The 16,627-nt window shown below is 43.8% G+C and overlaps 2 protein-coding genes across 13 annotated transcripts in view; both read right to left on the bottom strand.

Annotated features, from left to right (window-relative positions):
* Positions 1 to 7,952, bottom strand: part of plxnd1 (plexin D1) — a 100,191-nt gene extending 92,239 nt beyond the window's left edge. The window contains exons 1-2 of the mRNA XM_044037346.1: positions 6,553 to 7,952; positions 3,147 to 3,323 (exon numbers count right to left, since the gene is read on the bottom strand). Of these exons, the coding sequence (XP_043893281.1) occupies positions 3,147 to 3,323; positions 6,553 to 7,779 (1,404 nt within the window). The 5' untranslated portion in view covers positions 7,780 to 7,952. The remainder of the gene's footprint in view (positions 1 to 3,146; positions 3,324 to 6,552) is intronic.
* A 4,467-nt stretch (positions 7,953 to 12,419) lies between these two features.
* The window catches only part of LOC122776944 (transmembrane and coiled-coil domains protein 1-like), a 50,385-nt gene continuing 46,177 nt past the window's right edge, over positions 12,420 to 16,627 (bottom strand). For all 12 annotated transcript variants that reach the window (XM_044037768.1, XM_044037772.1, XM_044037767.1 and 9 more), the window contains one exon: positions 12,420 to 15,381. In XM_044037768.1, coding sequence (XP_043893703.1) covers positions 15,067 to 15,381 — 315 coding nt within the window. In that variant the 3' untranslated portion in view covers positions 12,420 to 15,066. The remainder of the gene's footprint in view (positions 15,382 to 16,627) is intronic.

The following is a 16,627-nucleotide window of genomic DNA, read 5'->3' as shown; positions in this document are numbered from 1 at the left end:
GATGAAAGTATGTAAAAAAGTGAGGAGTTAGGATTGAGACATGGTAGCTCAGTTAATTTCACGTTCTGCACACAAACTCCACACTCCAGCAACGTTACACTATTAAAGAAAGACGGCTGCACACAGGTCGCAGTCTGACTGAAAACACAATCAAGCACCAACAAAAAAGCTAATTCTACTGTTTTAAAAAAACAAACAAAAAACATTTGTTCTTCAGTTTGACTGCTGCTCTGCTGCTGTATACTCACAAACACTCTCCCTCAGTCAGGCCTGATAGTGACGCAGCGTATACGACACGATAAGATACGATAAACTATGATACGAGAAGATATGATGCAACGCAAGATAAAATATACGATACGATATGATATAATACAAGATACGAGTCGAGGCGAGGCAAAGCGATACGATACGATACGATACGATACGATACGATACGATATGATATGATACGATATGATACAAGATACAAGATACAAGATACGATACGATATGTTATGATACAAGATTAGATACAAGATACGAGGCGAGGCAAAGTGATACGATACGATATGATACAAGATACGATACGATACGATATGATACAAGATACGATACGATATGTTATGATACAAGATTAGATACAAGATGCGAGGGCAAAGCGATACGATATGATACGATACAAGATACGATACTATATGATATGATACGATATGATACAAGATACGATACGATATGATAGATACAAGATCACGATCGATATGTTATGATACAAGATTAGATACAAGATACGCAAAGCGTCTGCGATATGATACAAGATAAGATACGATACGATGATGCGATATGATATATGATACGATACAAGATACGATACGATATGTTATGATACAAGATTAGATACAAGATACGAGGCGAGGCAAAGCGATACGATATGATACGATACGATACGATACTATATGATATGATACGATACAAGATACGATACGATACTATATGATACGATATGATACAAGATATGATATGATACAAAATACGATGCGAGGCGATGCGATACAATGCGATACAATACGTTTTCGTCACGTCTCAGCATCCTCTTTTATTCGCTGAAACTGTCCATGTGCCTTGTTGCCAACTTCCTCTAAAACTTTTTCCTGAGTTTCCTGTTTCCATTCCCTGTTTGAAAACGCACTAACATCAGACTAATGTTGTCACAATGTTCACAAAGAGCGTTCATGCTGTAAAACGGACAACAATGGGGGCCTAAGGTTTTCAGAGTGGGTTTGTTTTCAGACTGTCGGCTTTACAGTACACGCAGGCTCAGCGCAGTCGGGGGTGACTGGGAATGTGGCTGACACAAAATTAAGGAATGCTCTTAATTAGACGGGAAAAGGTATTCATGAGCCGAGACCCAGTGCAAGATGTTTGGAAGCTGAGGTCGCACGCAGAACAACACACACTCGGCAGGAGTGACTGAGTCATTGTCCAATATCGGCCCGTCAACTGATCTTGTAAAGAGCTTCCTGGTGATCGCTTGACAATAACTAAGAGTGAGGAGGGACATCAGAGCACATGATTGGTCCACGCTGAATAATCCCAACGGGGCCGTGGATGAGGGGGGGTTTTGAGGCGGTGACAACACCGAGAGAAGCCGTCCCATGAAAGCAGACTTTCCTGTGAGTGTTCCATCGCACACCTACGTCTGCTTTACTGAACGACTCGGCCGCCACATCAGAGCAGCTCCATGCAGCGGTTACTGTTATAGCTTTTCCAGGCTGGAGGGCGCGATCACATTAAAATGAAATGACTCCGTTCTGTGGGTGACCGTGGTTATGGATAACTGAGCTATGACCTCTTTGTTTAATCACTGTATAAACACACGACATCACGTTTGTTTCTTTCTGGATTCAAAACTTTCATTGAGAGGACATTTTGGTCAGTTTGCACAACTTCAGACGCCTTAAAGGGACAGTTCGGGAAAGTGACAGTGGAAACTGCTCACTTTCCTGCACCAAAGTCCACAGAGAAAATCAAAAGTGGTATCACGTGACTTCCTGTGTTCAAATTATGTGGGAGCCAATGGGAGCTGAGCTAGTCAACACATACAACTGTGTGATACCGATATTAGTCCGATATCAGTGATTTTAGACCATTTATGAACGTATGAAACATTTGTGCAGAGTCATTTCAGACACAATTCTCCAACTGCATAACAAATGTTGTGTAATATCTATGTGTAATAAAAAAAAGCCCAAACATGACTCAACAAAAGCGATTTAGCTGATTTTATATTGACGAAAGCCAGATTGTGCCTACCGGGCAATGAGTACTGTGAATTCTGCGAGAGATTGTCTTAGTTAAGATTATAATTCAAACCCTGGTGACTTGAATGTTTGAAATCCTTTGTATGGGTCTACCCTGAGTGACACAAACATAGCAGCAGTAGACAGCAGCTCCTGTGTCCCCCCGTGAACTTGGTTTTATCGAAGCAAATGTCACAACTCGTCGTCTTCATCGTTTGGAAGTTAAAAAAAAAAAAAGCAAAAAGCTACAGGAGTAAAGTCCAGTAATTTGGGCTTGTGCTGTGAACAGAGGATATCCCAGCCAAAGACGTTTGTTTTCTTTGTCCTCTGATGAGCAACATGAATGGAATGCAGTTACAGTTTTAACACCAGATCTAACAAGTTCTTTGACTCATCTCTATTGAAAACTGTTCGCTTATGAATGCAGATTAAAAATCTGATAGCGGATGCATTTTCCATTCTGAGTCAATGTGTTCCACATCGTGTGCTTTTCTACACAGAACCGTCACCCGTGGGTAATCAAAACCTGCTCAGACATGATTGGTTCAACTCAAACACAGAAGGCAGAGGGACCTTAATCTGTACTAAGTCTGTAAATTCACATGCTGAGTGCGTTAATGGAGATTAAAGTTGTTTTAAGTCTATAAGTGCGTGTGTTCAAGTCTTAAATACGCTGTGTGGACTAATTGTCAAGCAGATCTATCTTTGCGAGGACATTTTGGCTGGTCTTTTGAAGATTAAGACCTGGTTTTAGGGTTAGAATTAGGATTAGGCTAAGGGTGAGGGAATGCATTAGGTCTATGAGTGTCCACACAAAGAATGCAAAACCAGCAGGTGTGTGTGTGTGTGTGTGTGTGTGTGTCTCACCTTACGGAGTCGTCCATTACTGGTTCCCAGAAAAACCACAGTGTGGTTGTGTACATTGTCCACAGACACTGACGTGAGACCTGGGTATTCAAACAGAGGAATGGACCTCAGGGGCCTCCGTAGGGCCAGAGGATGCTGCAGGTGGGCAGCGCCACAGTCCAGCTGCTCGGGCTGCAACTGCACAAAACGGGAGAAAGAGAGCGTAAAGATTAGAGAAACGGGAGAGAACAAAGCGCACAAAGAGCGGCGTGTGATGAAAGTGAAGTGGAAAACGAGATCTGATTGTCGCTATCACGACGGTGCTGCTCATTCTCCTACATCACTCTTTTCGACGTCTCTGTGAATACTTGAAAAGGACTTACAACTCTCATAATACTCTGCTTTTGTCAAATCCTCAGCAGGCAACGATAAAACATTTGTGCCACGCTTGGATGAGCACTGGGATCTGTTGGGAATTCTCTGAATATTTTAGAGCAGGCAGAAAAAAAAAGAGAGAAAAAAAAAAAAGAATTAAGCACAGTGGATATTTGTAGAGTTGTTTCCCACGGGCCCCTCTGCTCGCGGCCTTGTCTCTTATCGTAAATTGTGTCTGGCTTTCCCTCAGTCGTAGCCTTCAGACTGGTGAGTACAAAAATAAAGATCACATTTCAGTGGTCATGGCAACAAAAAAATGCTACACCAAAGAACGATAGCGTTTATTCTGTGAGGGGGGAAAGTGGGATGGTTTACAGGAAGAGCCCAAAACAACACACGACAACAAGAGGAACGCTATTTTCTTGGGAAAACGATGATGTCATAGCTCCGCCTCTCTAAGCTAGCCATTAGCTTCCCTCGCAGCTTCGTCTCCATTTTTTCAGTGTGTTTCTGTGTCAGCGTTACAGCGCCACACACAGGCCTGGCATATTAACGACAGCGTTTAGAGTCACGTTTAGTTTCGGGACATTTCTTGTAATGACGCTTTTTAAGAGCAAAAAAAAGTTCTGTTTCCCTTCACATTTGTAGTGCGTTTACCACCTCGCTACAAGCTTCAAAAAGCTGGGAAACAAATATTCTGTTGCTATAAAGAAACATAAAACAGAGAAAAATGGATGTGAAATCCAATGTTTTGGATTTTTCCAATATCCAATCAGGAGGTTTTGAACCAGCATCGGACTTGAAACTAAGGAGTATCATATCGGCTCATTCCAAAAAGGAATAAAGGTAAAAGTACTACAGTTAATGGCAAATATATTGTGTAAATAAATAAACAATTCCTTCCCTGCATTTAACCCATCCTCCACTAGAAACCCTCCAAGAATTTGGAGAATTCAGAATCAGGCAGCCACTGAGCAGCACCCGGGGACCAATGGGGGTTGGGTACCTTGCTCAGGGGGGGATACCCCAGCCCTTTTTTTTCTGTGACGTGAGGACTCGAACCGGCCACCCAGTTACAAGCCAAGTTCTCTTTCCACTTGGCCATGGGCTGCCAACATGGAAAGTGTGTAAACAAACACACAACAGAATACACGGTTTAGCCACTTTCTTAGGAACACATGGCACCCAATAAAGTGTCAGGAGTGGCACAGGGTAAGGTCGTCCGTCTGTTTCAAACTCCCACATGTTGCATGTTTACTGTTGCTTTTTCTGTTCATTTCAAACTCGCTCGCTCCGTCATCAACGAGGAATATTTGCCCAGAAAACTGCTGTTTTTCCTTTTCAGATAAACTCCACAGATGGTGGTGTGTGTGTGTGTGTGTGTGTGTGTGTGTGTGTGTGTGTGTGCAGAGCGGCCTCTCAACCACCAACAACCACGCTGGGTTCAAAGGCAAGTTCAAAGTTCCTGCTCTCGTTGTGATCGTCAGTCTGAACTTAAATGCACTGGGTTGCAGAGCCATTAGCAGTCAGCTGCACAAGTGTACCTAATATAGTGGCCAGTGAGGGCATTTTGTCCATATTTGTGCATGACAAAGCTGCTATTTATTGTCTAGTGGCTAAATTTGCACACGGCACACACGCGGCAGACGCCTGAGGGGGTTAACAGAGAAACGTTGTAAGTAATTCCTCTTTTTTTTATTTGATTAGATAGGAAGCGGCTGCATGTGAGAGGAGTCTCACCCTTCCCATAACCTCTGATGTGGCTGTGGAGCATCTTTCCAACTATCCTGACCTCTGCTCATGACACCAGAGATCCCCTCTCTGAGTCGCCTCGGGGCTGCGAGGAGGGATAATTGCTTTCAAGCATCAACGGGAAAGTGTCATAAGGATACGGCAGCAGTCATGTGTGTGGTTTCCTTCATTCTTTCATATTGGTCCTGAACAACAGCAGGAACGCTATAGGTTTCACAAATCCGGCTCCGGAAGCAGGTTTATGTGACGCTGGTTTTCAGTTATAGCCTAGAATGGTGTAACCCCTTTATTAGGTACACTTGTTGAAGGTCGTGACTTGCTGCTGACCGTCAGGATGAGGGAGATTTAAGTTTGAGTCTGAGTATTTTTGGAAACTGCTAATTGGACGCGTTACAAAGATTTGTCTGTGGGAAAAAAAAAAAGAAGAAAAAAAGCTCTGCTCTATAAACAGCAGCTCTCTGAGTGAAAACGCCATGTTGATGCCAGAGATGAGAGGGGAATGAACCGGCTTGAAACAGTGACTCACAACAGTGTGTCAAATAACCACGAACCACAACAAAAGTACGAAGAAGTGTCAGACCTCGTGTACCTAATAAAGTGGCCAGTGAGCCACAGTAGTGACTTATGTTAGCAGAGCCAGAATGTTCCTGGATGTATGATGTCACTGTGTTTACTCTGATTGTTTCGTTTGAGTTATTTGTCCCTAGTTCTCGGGTCTCTGTTTGCTGACTCAATAGAGACGGAACCAAATAAACTCCAGATGTTGTTGTGACACAAATGGAATAATAACGCAGTTTTATTTCTTCAATAGGGTGGAAAATACGATGGCGAGGTTAATAAAAACGCTGTGATGCACTCGAGACAATGACTATTGTTCGGGCTCTAGAAAACTCATGTGGAACCACAGTGTGTCATATGGCTCTTAAGAGGTCTACCACTGTGGGCTTTTTTTATCACTGATACTGATCTTTAGACGTTTAGAATTAGTGCAGCTGATAAATTAGGCTGATTGCTATTTTTTCTTTCCTTACACAAAATAAAATGTGACTAAACATTGCGTGTCTCACAAATTTGCATTGTGTGTCTGCACTTATATGTTAAATGCATGCAAATGCCATTTTTCATAGACTTCTGGATGAAAATCTAAAGTTTCAGTGACTTAACAGCATTTACATTCCAAGAAAACATACTTAATTACATTTTTGTTATAGTATTTCCATATAAAGCATAAAATGATGGCATTAAACTACATGGCTTCATGTTTAGTATGTTGTATGTATAGGAGCTGTGAGCCTCTTACCACCAGGTTCCCCTTCTGGATACAGGCTGCCCCGGAGCCTTGGATGACGCTGTCCAGCACCTGGACGTCGCTGCTGGGGGAGTTGGAGCAGTTCCTCCGGCCTTGTCGGATCTCCTCCTCGATGTCTCCAAACTTGAAGGCGCACAGCGCGGTCTTCCTCTCCGACTGTCTGTCCTTGGAGAAGACAGCAAACAGGTAAGGCTCCGGGCTCTGCGCGTCCTCGGCGTGGATCTCCGCCGGGTGCACGGACAGCAGCCGGTTGTACGTGTTCCCGTTAAATCCACACTGCAGCGGCATCTGGATGTAGGACTCGGTCAGCTTCCTGCTCTCCGGCCCGGACGACTTCCTCGGGGTGTCTGTGTCCAGACAGATCCGGGCGAGGATGCTGTTGGGCTGACTCTCCTTGTGGCCCAGTTTGGCGTCATTGTTGAAGGCAATGTACGAGTAAGACTTCTGGATGAAGGCGCGCACGAAGTTGAGCTTGTTTTTGGTTTTAACCTCCTGCTTGATCTTGAAGACATTATCCTCCGAGGGGTTGATGTCGTAGGTGAAAAGTCTGGATAGATCCTTGATGTTCAGGGAGCGGATCGCGATCTCGGGAGTGTTCTCAAAGCGCAGGTCCTCTTTGCTGTGGTTCTTGGGGAAAAACTGGGTCCCGGCCCCTGTGTATGTGGCCCCCACGAGCAGGCGCGTGTTCCCCCCGTGGCTCCTGAAGATGAGCCCCACCGTGGACGCGTTCGGGTGATTGGCAGCGATGTTGAGCATGCTGGGGAAGACAGTCTTCTCGCCCACAGGTGGGAACTCCACCGCTATTTCGGAAATATTCTCCATTTTCCTGAGCTCGCAGAAGCCCTGGTACACGGAGCCGCACAGGACCAGCACCCCCTGCTCCCGGTCCAGCTCCAGGAGCTTGTTGTAGTTGTCCGTGAGGGATTTTGGATGCTCGCACGGAGCCTGGGGAAGCTGCGGCGCATGGCACAACAGGTTGTCCTCCACGGGTCCGGTCCTCTTCTCCACCTCCACGCTCAAGGTGCCGTTCAGCTGGTAGACAGAGTTCACGGTGGCCAGGTAAACTTTCCTGGACACCGGGTCCACCGCGAAGTTATTGGTGTGATTTGGAGACTCGAACGCGTTTTGGATGAGGAGCGCCATGGCACGGTCCCGGCGCGTCTCCAAAGCCAGGACGCCGAGGAGCAGCAGGAGAGCTGTCTGCATCGAAGGAGGCATTTTTCCTTCTGACCGGCTTTCGCGTGTTCTGTGCCGTGGGTTGCATTGAGCACAGACAAAAATGTGTGTTTGTTCCTGCGACAATACGAGAGGAAAGGCTGTTTCCTGCTCAACGCCTAAGCCCAGAATGACGCGATAAGCGAGTCGTGCTTCCTTTTTCTGGCTGCTGCCTCCTCTGCTCTGTCCCCCTCTGTCTCTGCCCAGTGAGCAGCAGCAGCAGCAGAATCAGCAGCAGCAGCAGCAGCAGCAGCTTCACTCCTGAGCCTCACACTGAGCGACAACAGCTCCTCTTCAAACATAAATATGATCTTGATTTGTAAACCTGATGATAAATGTGCCAAAAACCTTGTCTTTCGGGTTCCAATGCCCAAAAACGTCATCACGATTTAAAAAACACTACAAATATTGTGGATATTAACAAATATTGCGATTCATGTGACAGAATTCAAGGCTGACTTTTGTTCCTGAGTGACAAACTTAAAGGTACAGTGCGTAACATGTTGCAACAGCATCCCTCAGCTCAACTTTACCTTCCAATTTGCATCAAATCCCAAAAAAAGATGAGTTAAGTTTGTCCATCATGGGCTGCTGTAAAACAGCAGCTCCTGGTATCAACAACAATTCACACAATGAGGCGATTGTACACTTAAAAAGTATAAATATTTCATTTTCTGCCGAATGAAAATACTTCCATTTTAACACACTGTACTTTTACTTTTTTTTTACTTTTTAAAAATAGAAAACAACAAACAAAGAAGCATTTGATTCATCAGAGGCAAAACATTCTGAGAAATGAATGATGAGCTGTGGTTGCACGGTGCATAAGAATTACATATGGAGACATCGTCCTATTGAGCCCTACAGTAAATCCTAATAAAATGAGCGTCATTGTGCAACACGTCTGTGGTGATTTACTGTACTTTGTAACAGAAACATGAACATTTCTTTTCATTTTGAATTCATTTTAGTTTAATTTAGCAAAAAAATCAAAAAATGCACATCTAATATTATAATAAACAGATTCACTAAATCACTGTTCTGAGTTTTCTAAGTTAGAATTACACGCAGAGAGTCGTATTTTGTTTTTGTAGTTTGATAACAATAACAAGTTGCTGAAAACCAAACGTGCGTGTTAACCAGGTCTAATATTAACTCATGAAAGTTGGTCTTTTATATTAGAAAGCCTCCGAATCAGGGAATGTTAGCCCAACCAAACCAAAAACTAACATCTAGAGAACGTTCCCTCAGGGTTAGGGGCAGGAGATAAGATACCATAATAAAAGGTTTGCAGCTGCTAAATTCAACTTTAGGTTAACATATATTTATATCCCACTTTGTTGATTTGTATTTCTGAGGTTGATGAAATGAGTCATTTAATAAATATGAATATGAAAATCAATCTTTAGGGAGTATTTGTGTAGTTAAGGTCGTCTTACTGTCCAAGAATGTCTTGAATAAATCAGGTGTAATAAACCTTTTATTTTATTATATTTTAATAAATGTTACCATTTAACTCGGTTTCCATTCCATTTAGCTTTAGGTGAGGGAGGTCCTACTGTTCAAGTGAAAATAGGTTCCTGCATTTACTGGTTGTATTCTAATAAAGAATAAAGTTGTCTATATGTTCATATAGCATTGAAAAAAAGGATTTTGCACATGTCACTTTTCTTTAAAATATAGACTTTACCTTTACTTACTGAGACAATAATGTAAATGTTAAAAGGTTATATATACTGTATATGATGAAAAATGCCCATGAACCACGTCTGCTCTTTTAATTGGAGCAGTAAAGTGGACTCAGTGTTTCACATGAAGCTGTAAAGAACACAGACCTTCTCTTTCATGGTGGCTCAGCTGATGATGAATGTCCGCCACTGCGTGGTTCCGCTCATCACGGGGTTAATGTCGGGTCACTCACCTCCACCAGCTCACCTCCAACCCTGTGTTCCGTCAGATTAGTTCTGCAGACACGGATGGTTCCGTTTTTTGGGGGGCACACACACACACACACACACACACGGTAAAGTACCGTGAAAGTGTAACCAGATGGACACATCCCAACTTTTTTTTTTTTTTTTGACATTTCATCTGTTTTTTTTCCTCCTCATAAATATGCAAACGCAACACATGCGCCCTCACTTCAAAATGCACCAATATTGTGAGGTTGTTCTTTCGTGTGTGTGTGTGTGCGTGTGTGCGCGCGCATACATTGACAGCTCCGTGAATACAAACGGTTGATGTTGGAACAGAGGAGAGACCACGACTGTGTCTGACTCACTGCATAAATCAGTTTGCTGTGGAGAGCGCCATCCACTGAATACACGCGATAATTAAAGCTCATGCTAAATCGTGCGCAATCACTTGTGCTTATTTACTGTGCGCACACCTCTGGGGACTCTCTCTCTCTCTCTCCCTCCCTCCCTCTCTCTCTCCCTCTCCGTCACTTTGCAGCATTCAGTAGGCAGATAAGTGCGGCCCGTGTTTACCTTGGCGCACAGCCATGCGCATCAAATCTGGCAGAGGAGAAAAGGAGGAAAGAGCTCAGATAAAGTGCAACATAATGACCCCCCTCAACTGCAACTGCACAATGACTGGAGCTGAGCAACTGCGCGTGTCTTCTTGTGTTTTGTGAGGACCAAAACACGCATAAAACACGAGGACATTTTTGGCCGCTCCTCACATCTTTAAAGGGCTTTTAAAGATGTGAGGAGGTTCACCCCTCACATCTTAACCTGATGGTTAAGGTTTGGGTAAGGGGTTATAGGGCAGGGGTCTCAAACTCAACCTGACCTGAGTGTTCAACTTTTTTGAAAGGGTTAGGGGTTAAAATAATTTTAATTTACGATGACATTTCACTGCATTTCATATAGATATTTGATATGGAGCGATAAATAATAATAATGCTAATAATAATAATAAAAACTATACAGAAATAACTTATTGGGGCCGCAAGTTTGAGACCCCTGGGCTAGGGAATGCATAAAGCTGTGCACTTGTATTTATCATCTCTTTAGGACCTTCTCTGGCAAAACCACTGACCTTGTCAGGACCTATAGTCCTCATGGAGACCAAAACCTCATCCTAGTGAGACACAATTTTTGATTCAAATCTATAAACTAGATGTTTTGGCTGTTCCTCACAATTTTAAGGGCTCTTTGGGGGTTGAGACTTGGTCTTAGGGTTAGGTTTAGACCTACAGGTGAAGGGTTAGGCTTTTAGTTGTGGTGGCCTAGGTTTGGGTTAGGGTAACTGGTTAAGGATAAGTTTCGTTCAAATAAAGGGAAGTCAATACAGCAAATGATGTCCTAAAGAGAAATAAGAGTGTGTGTGTGTGCATGTCTGTAGTGGGTTGTGAGTATACATTTAGAGTATTTACATTTAGATATATTCCCTATATTACCAAACTTATATACCATTTATTTTAGCTGGTCCTCACAATTTTAAAGGGCTTTTTGAGGGTTGGGACGTGGTTTTAAGGGTAGGTTAAGACCTAGGGTTAGTTGTGAAGGTTAAGGTTAGGGTGAGGGGTCAGAGAACGCATTATGTTTAAAGGGTCCTCACTAAGGCTGCTGTAACAGAATGTGTGTGTGCACTTGAGAAAGGAATGGGGGGTCCTGCAGGGACTGAGTGCAGGTCCGAGCTGTCAGCATCAGATATCAGAGGCGAGGTGTGTGTGTGTGTGCTGCTCAGTCCAACACGACAGAATTAAAATGCATGCATGTGTGTGTGTGTGTGTGTGAGGGACAATGGCTGAAAAAAGTGCAGCAGAAATGCTTTTCGTCTGTGTTGATGATGAAAATGAGGTCCCTCGAGGCCCCACACTGACTTTTGGCAGTGAGGCTGCACAACAGTGAAAGGGGTCTTCCACCCAACCTGTTTCCTTCCTGATAAGGAGAGACACCTCCTTGTGCTCAGGCAGTCTCCACCCCCCACATTCTTCTTCTCCTTCTCCTAAAAAAGAAAAAAGAAAACGCAGTGTAACAAAATTCATATCCATGGAAAGAAATATCAAAGGCACAAACAAGGCTAAAGGTCTCCATCTAGTGGTCACAACACAAACCTGACTCCAGACATATCAACAATTTAAAAGCTTCTGTATTTCAGGAGTTAAACAACATCTCTGCTCCTCCTTCAGACTTTGTGTACAGCCTTACAACAAAAGAACTATGTCACGTGACAAGAGGATTTGACCAATCACAGAGCAGGTTCAGCCAAAACAGACGCTCCACGACACCTGCTGAGTGCAGGTCAGTTCTGGTGCTGCAGCGACGACAAAGACCTATGGTGCAAAGAAACATGCAAGAATATTGAGTTAAAGAGACTCAGAGATAGAGAGTTCATCTCAGGTCGTCACAAATCACAAAAAGTGCTTGTCAGATGAGAGGAGCCCAGGAAAACCTAAAATATGTGTGTTCTAATACCTTTAGGATGGAACTCAAAGAATATTTTACTGTGGCACAGTGTAATGACTCTTGGATTTCACACATGTGCACAGCCTGACCTAAAAAGAAAGAGCAGTCCCAGCGTTAAAAATACCTCTAACTTGAACCACTTCAGCCTCATTCGGACCAGGGTTTGGTCTCCATGACACACACACACACACAGAAAAAGTCACTTCTAAGAAACTTTAAGAGCATGAGTTAGTCAGGAATGCACTTTATTCCACACTTAGAAAAGGACATCAGAAGGCACTAGAGTGATTTAGCACACAACCCTACGTCACAAAAAGATACTGCAAGGTCAAGCCAAGGTCAAATCACTCTCTTTCTCTCTCAACTTGTCCGCGGCACCGACAGTGGCAAACACGAAACGGATAAATCTACTTCCTGCCATTTCTTTTTTTTTAATTCCACGTTTGACATTTTGACAAGAGAAGAGATAAAGTGAACTCCTTCTTTGTGTGAGGTTCTGTTTTTTTTTTGACGAGAGCGGCCCGTGATCCTGACCTGAATCGACTCTTCTTATCCCAGCGAAGAAGTCGCCATCAAAGGTTTCTCACGCCTCAGCCTGACTATCATCCGTCGGTGTGCTGAGGTGCAGCCGTAAATTAAATGAGCTTCTCAGCAACGAAATGCAAGGGTGGACTTTTCAGTGTTAACTCGGGTCATCCTGCCGCGTCCTTGAGCAGTTCAGAAAGAGGGCGAGCGTAAGAAAGACCCAACTAAGGTGCAACCTAGGAACTGGATTCAACTTTGAGTCAAGATTAATTCATTATCTCTCTCTCTCTCTGTGTGTCTTATTTTTAAGTTATGTTTCCCCAACATATTACATTCTTGACATCCAGGCAAAGACATTCACGAAACCTTCTGAGAACATTCCCATGTCGCTCCTCTGGTTGGACTCTTTAGCCCCCGTTCAGACCCGTTATATTAACATCCATGACATGTGAACAGTCCTAAGTACGACTTCCCCGCCCCTGTATTCAAATACACAAGTTAACATAATTTAATTTTAATTGACGTGAGACAAATACGGAATTATTGTGTTAATTCTACTGATAACCGGACTTAAGAGATAAATAATGTGGCTGCGAGTTGTTCCAAACTTCCCACCCCAGGCTTTGACCCAGAAATAAAATAAGCAGCTGCTCCACAGAAGAAAACAATAGTGAGAAAAAAAATTGGCAAAAGATGAGGTGGGTACATTTTTTTTGGACTGGCAAGGAGACAAAGTTCATCCTCCGTCAGTTTAAATTACTTTCTGTTTTATTGAGTTGAACGGCAGGACTCAGAATGAGGCTCCACACGCTGCTACGTAATACGTTAAAAGCCTAATGGCCACCTCGTGTAGTGCAGTCAGACACACGCTACTTAATAAATCTGCAAACTGGGACTGGAGATGAAAGCGTAAGGAAACAAAATCATGTTTGTAACCACAGCGTGTCTACTTTAATGTTATAGCGCTGCTGTAACATTAAAAAAGCTGTGGTGGCAGCTATAAATAAATAAATGAACAAAAACACTGTGACGCTACAGTCAGATGCTATCAGCTGAGGGAGCCGGACCTAATGTGTCCTGAGGACACTTTGTGTTCTTGCATGCTCAGGAATGTGTCCTCAAACCACCTCAGGATCAGATCACTCAGGATGGATGCTAATACCGGGCGTGAACGGGGTCTTCAGTTGGGTTAAATAAGGTTTGGCACTGAGTGTCTATGCCGTGACGTAGCGTACGTGGGAGTAAAAAAAAGGCAGGGAACAGTTCAGTGTCACAGTCAGGCAGTGCATTTTTTGACTGGCGTGGCAGTGGAGGCGACGAGCACTGTAGATATGAAGCAGCATCTTTCCTTCTCCTGCAAAAGGACCGGCCGTCTGTCTCTCCTAACCTGATCAACTCCGGTCGGGGGGAGGGCAAAGGGGAAAGGCCCCCGGCAAATTGATTTTGCTTTGACGTTGACCTTTTCCTTTAAAAGCAAAAGTGACTCCATTGCATTGTGATTTTTCTTCATGGACACGTGCAGTATCGAATACATGTTGACAATACGTCAGATTGACGATAACCAGAGAGCGCCTGTGTCCGTGTGCCGTCTCTGCGGTCGCTCTCGAAGGCCCCGCCCCTTTTTGTCTTTCCACTTCAATATTAAATATGGTTTGTCCTGTTACACTTGGAAATAAAAGGAAATAATTAAAAAGACATCTTTGATATTAGAAATGGTAAAGGAAGCACAAAAGTCCTGACACTCTCATTCCTTGGACAGTCATTCTCTAAAAGGTTCTGTCTGAACTCGATTCATCACTCGATTCATCACAGCAAGTAACTCCCAGGACGTTTTCTTTCAGCCACGGGTCAAATCCACCGGTCACAGCGAGGTGAGTGTTCCACCACATGATCACAACACTTGGACCAGGCTGTTGGAGCTAATCGCCAGCCCGGTTTCCTGACTGAACTCCCCTTCATGTCGAGTCAGAGGAGCGTAATGCTACAAGGTACTGAATAAAATAACATTGAAAATAAAAATAATATTATTAGAAATATTAACATTAAAATTGATTAAACTCTAAAAGATAAAAACAGTACAGGTGCCACATTGTGTGCGCGATAAAATAGTTCATTTAAAAAAAAAAAAATAATAATAATAATAATGATGTAAACAGTCTCTTCCTTCTGAATTAAAATTCATCAGCTGTTTCTTCCACTCTGTCTTGATTCCATGGCGCGTCTGAAAGTGCTCAGCCGAAATTTTCAGCGCTCGGCCACACGGCTAGTCTGACGGCAAATCGTGTTCCTCGACCGCCCCGCACGGCGGCGGCGGCGGGCTAACAGTTGCATCACCTGGCGCGGGGTCTGGTCACCCGGGAGGCTGCAGGGCTCGGTGTGTGTAGCCCGAGAGCGCGTCCCAGTTTCTCCACAAGAAGGCCAGCAGGAGGATGAGGAGGAGGGTGGTGAGGGAGCGCGAGCGGGTCTTCATCAGGGGGACCACACAGTTGGCCACAGTTGAGACAAAGACCAGAAGGACGGCCATAAGGGCCAGCAGCACATTGATAAGTTTTCCCAGGAGGGTCCTGGCCGTGGCATTTTCCAGCCCCTCCAACTGGACGACCTGCTGTTGCTGCTGCTGGAGCTCCATCTTAGAGATCCTGGTCTGACAGGCCTCTAACGCCTCCTGCAGAGCACACGCACGAGAGGAGAAACTCAGCAAAAGAACAAAACCCACAATAATCTATTCAAGTCACACAGTTCAGATCAACAGCACGGTAAAATAATATATAATTAGTATGGCTGTCAAATTAATAAATCAGTTAATCACAGAAGTTCAATGGTTTTATCACAGCTGTTGGACTGCATTAGCTTTTACAAGTGTACCTAATAAAGTGGCCACTGGGAGTATATTTCATAGCACTCTACCACCCCCTGCTGTCAGGTAAAGGAAATGCCACGAGGGGCAACTTGGCGCGCGCACACACACACACACACACAAGAACACACTCGGCCCTCATCATCAACAAGAGAGAACAGAAGTAACATGAGTCATTTAGATGTAATGTTCATGTTTTCAACAAAGCAGACGAGCAGATGGACAGACTGGATCCTGTCTCACCTTCCTGTTTAAAGAGTCAACAGAAACAATGACATCATGCCTTTCACTGACAGAGGGCGTGACCAGCGTTTAAGTTTGTCTTCAGACAATGACCCGTCTGTGTCTGCCATCATAGATCACTACTACTGCTATTACTGCTACTGCTACTACTACTACTGCTACTACTACATCTACTGCTACTACTGCTACTACTACTACTACTACTGCTGCTGCTACTACTGCTACTGCTGCTACTACTACTACTACTGCTACTGCTACTACTAACTACTGCTGCTACTGCTGCTACTACTGCTACTACTGCTGCTGCTGCTGCTACTACTGCTGCTGCTACTACTGCTACTGCTGCACTACTGCTAGCTACTGCTACTGCTGCTGCTACTACTACTACTACTATTACTGCTGCTGCTACTACTACTACTACTGCTACTTGCTGCTGCTACTGCTACTGCTACTACTGCTGCTACTACTGCTACTACTGCTGCTGCTACTACTGCTACAACTACCATTTTCATTTGCACATAGGGTACCGGTTTTAAACACTGAGCCACTCCACCCTACTACTACTACTGCTACAACTACTACTACTGCTACTGCTACTGCTACTACTACTACTACTACTACTGCTACTATTACTACTGCTACAACTACTACTGCTGCTACAACTACTATTTTCATTTCTTCCGTTACTTGTTGTTTCTAACCCTGAGTATCCGTCAAACACTTCATAAACTGTTCTTTAAAGATGCTATATAAATGAAGTTATTGTCAATTGTTGTTATTATTATAATAAGTTAGAGATAGAACATGAACA

Source organism: Solea senegalensis, linkage group LG11 (genome assembly GCF_019176455.1).
Source record: "Solea senegalensis isolate Sse05_10M linkage group LG11, IFAPA_SoseM_1, whole genome shotgun sequence".
NCBI lineage: Eukaryota > Metazoa > Chordata > Actinopteri > Pleuronectiformes > Soleidae > Solea > Solea senegalensis.
The sequence above is the reverse complement of the archived record's forward strand: the minus strand, read 5'-3'. Positions and strand labels throughout refer to the sequence as shown.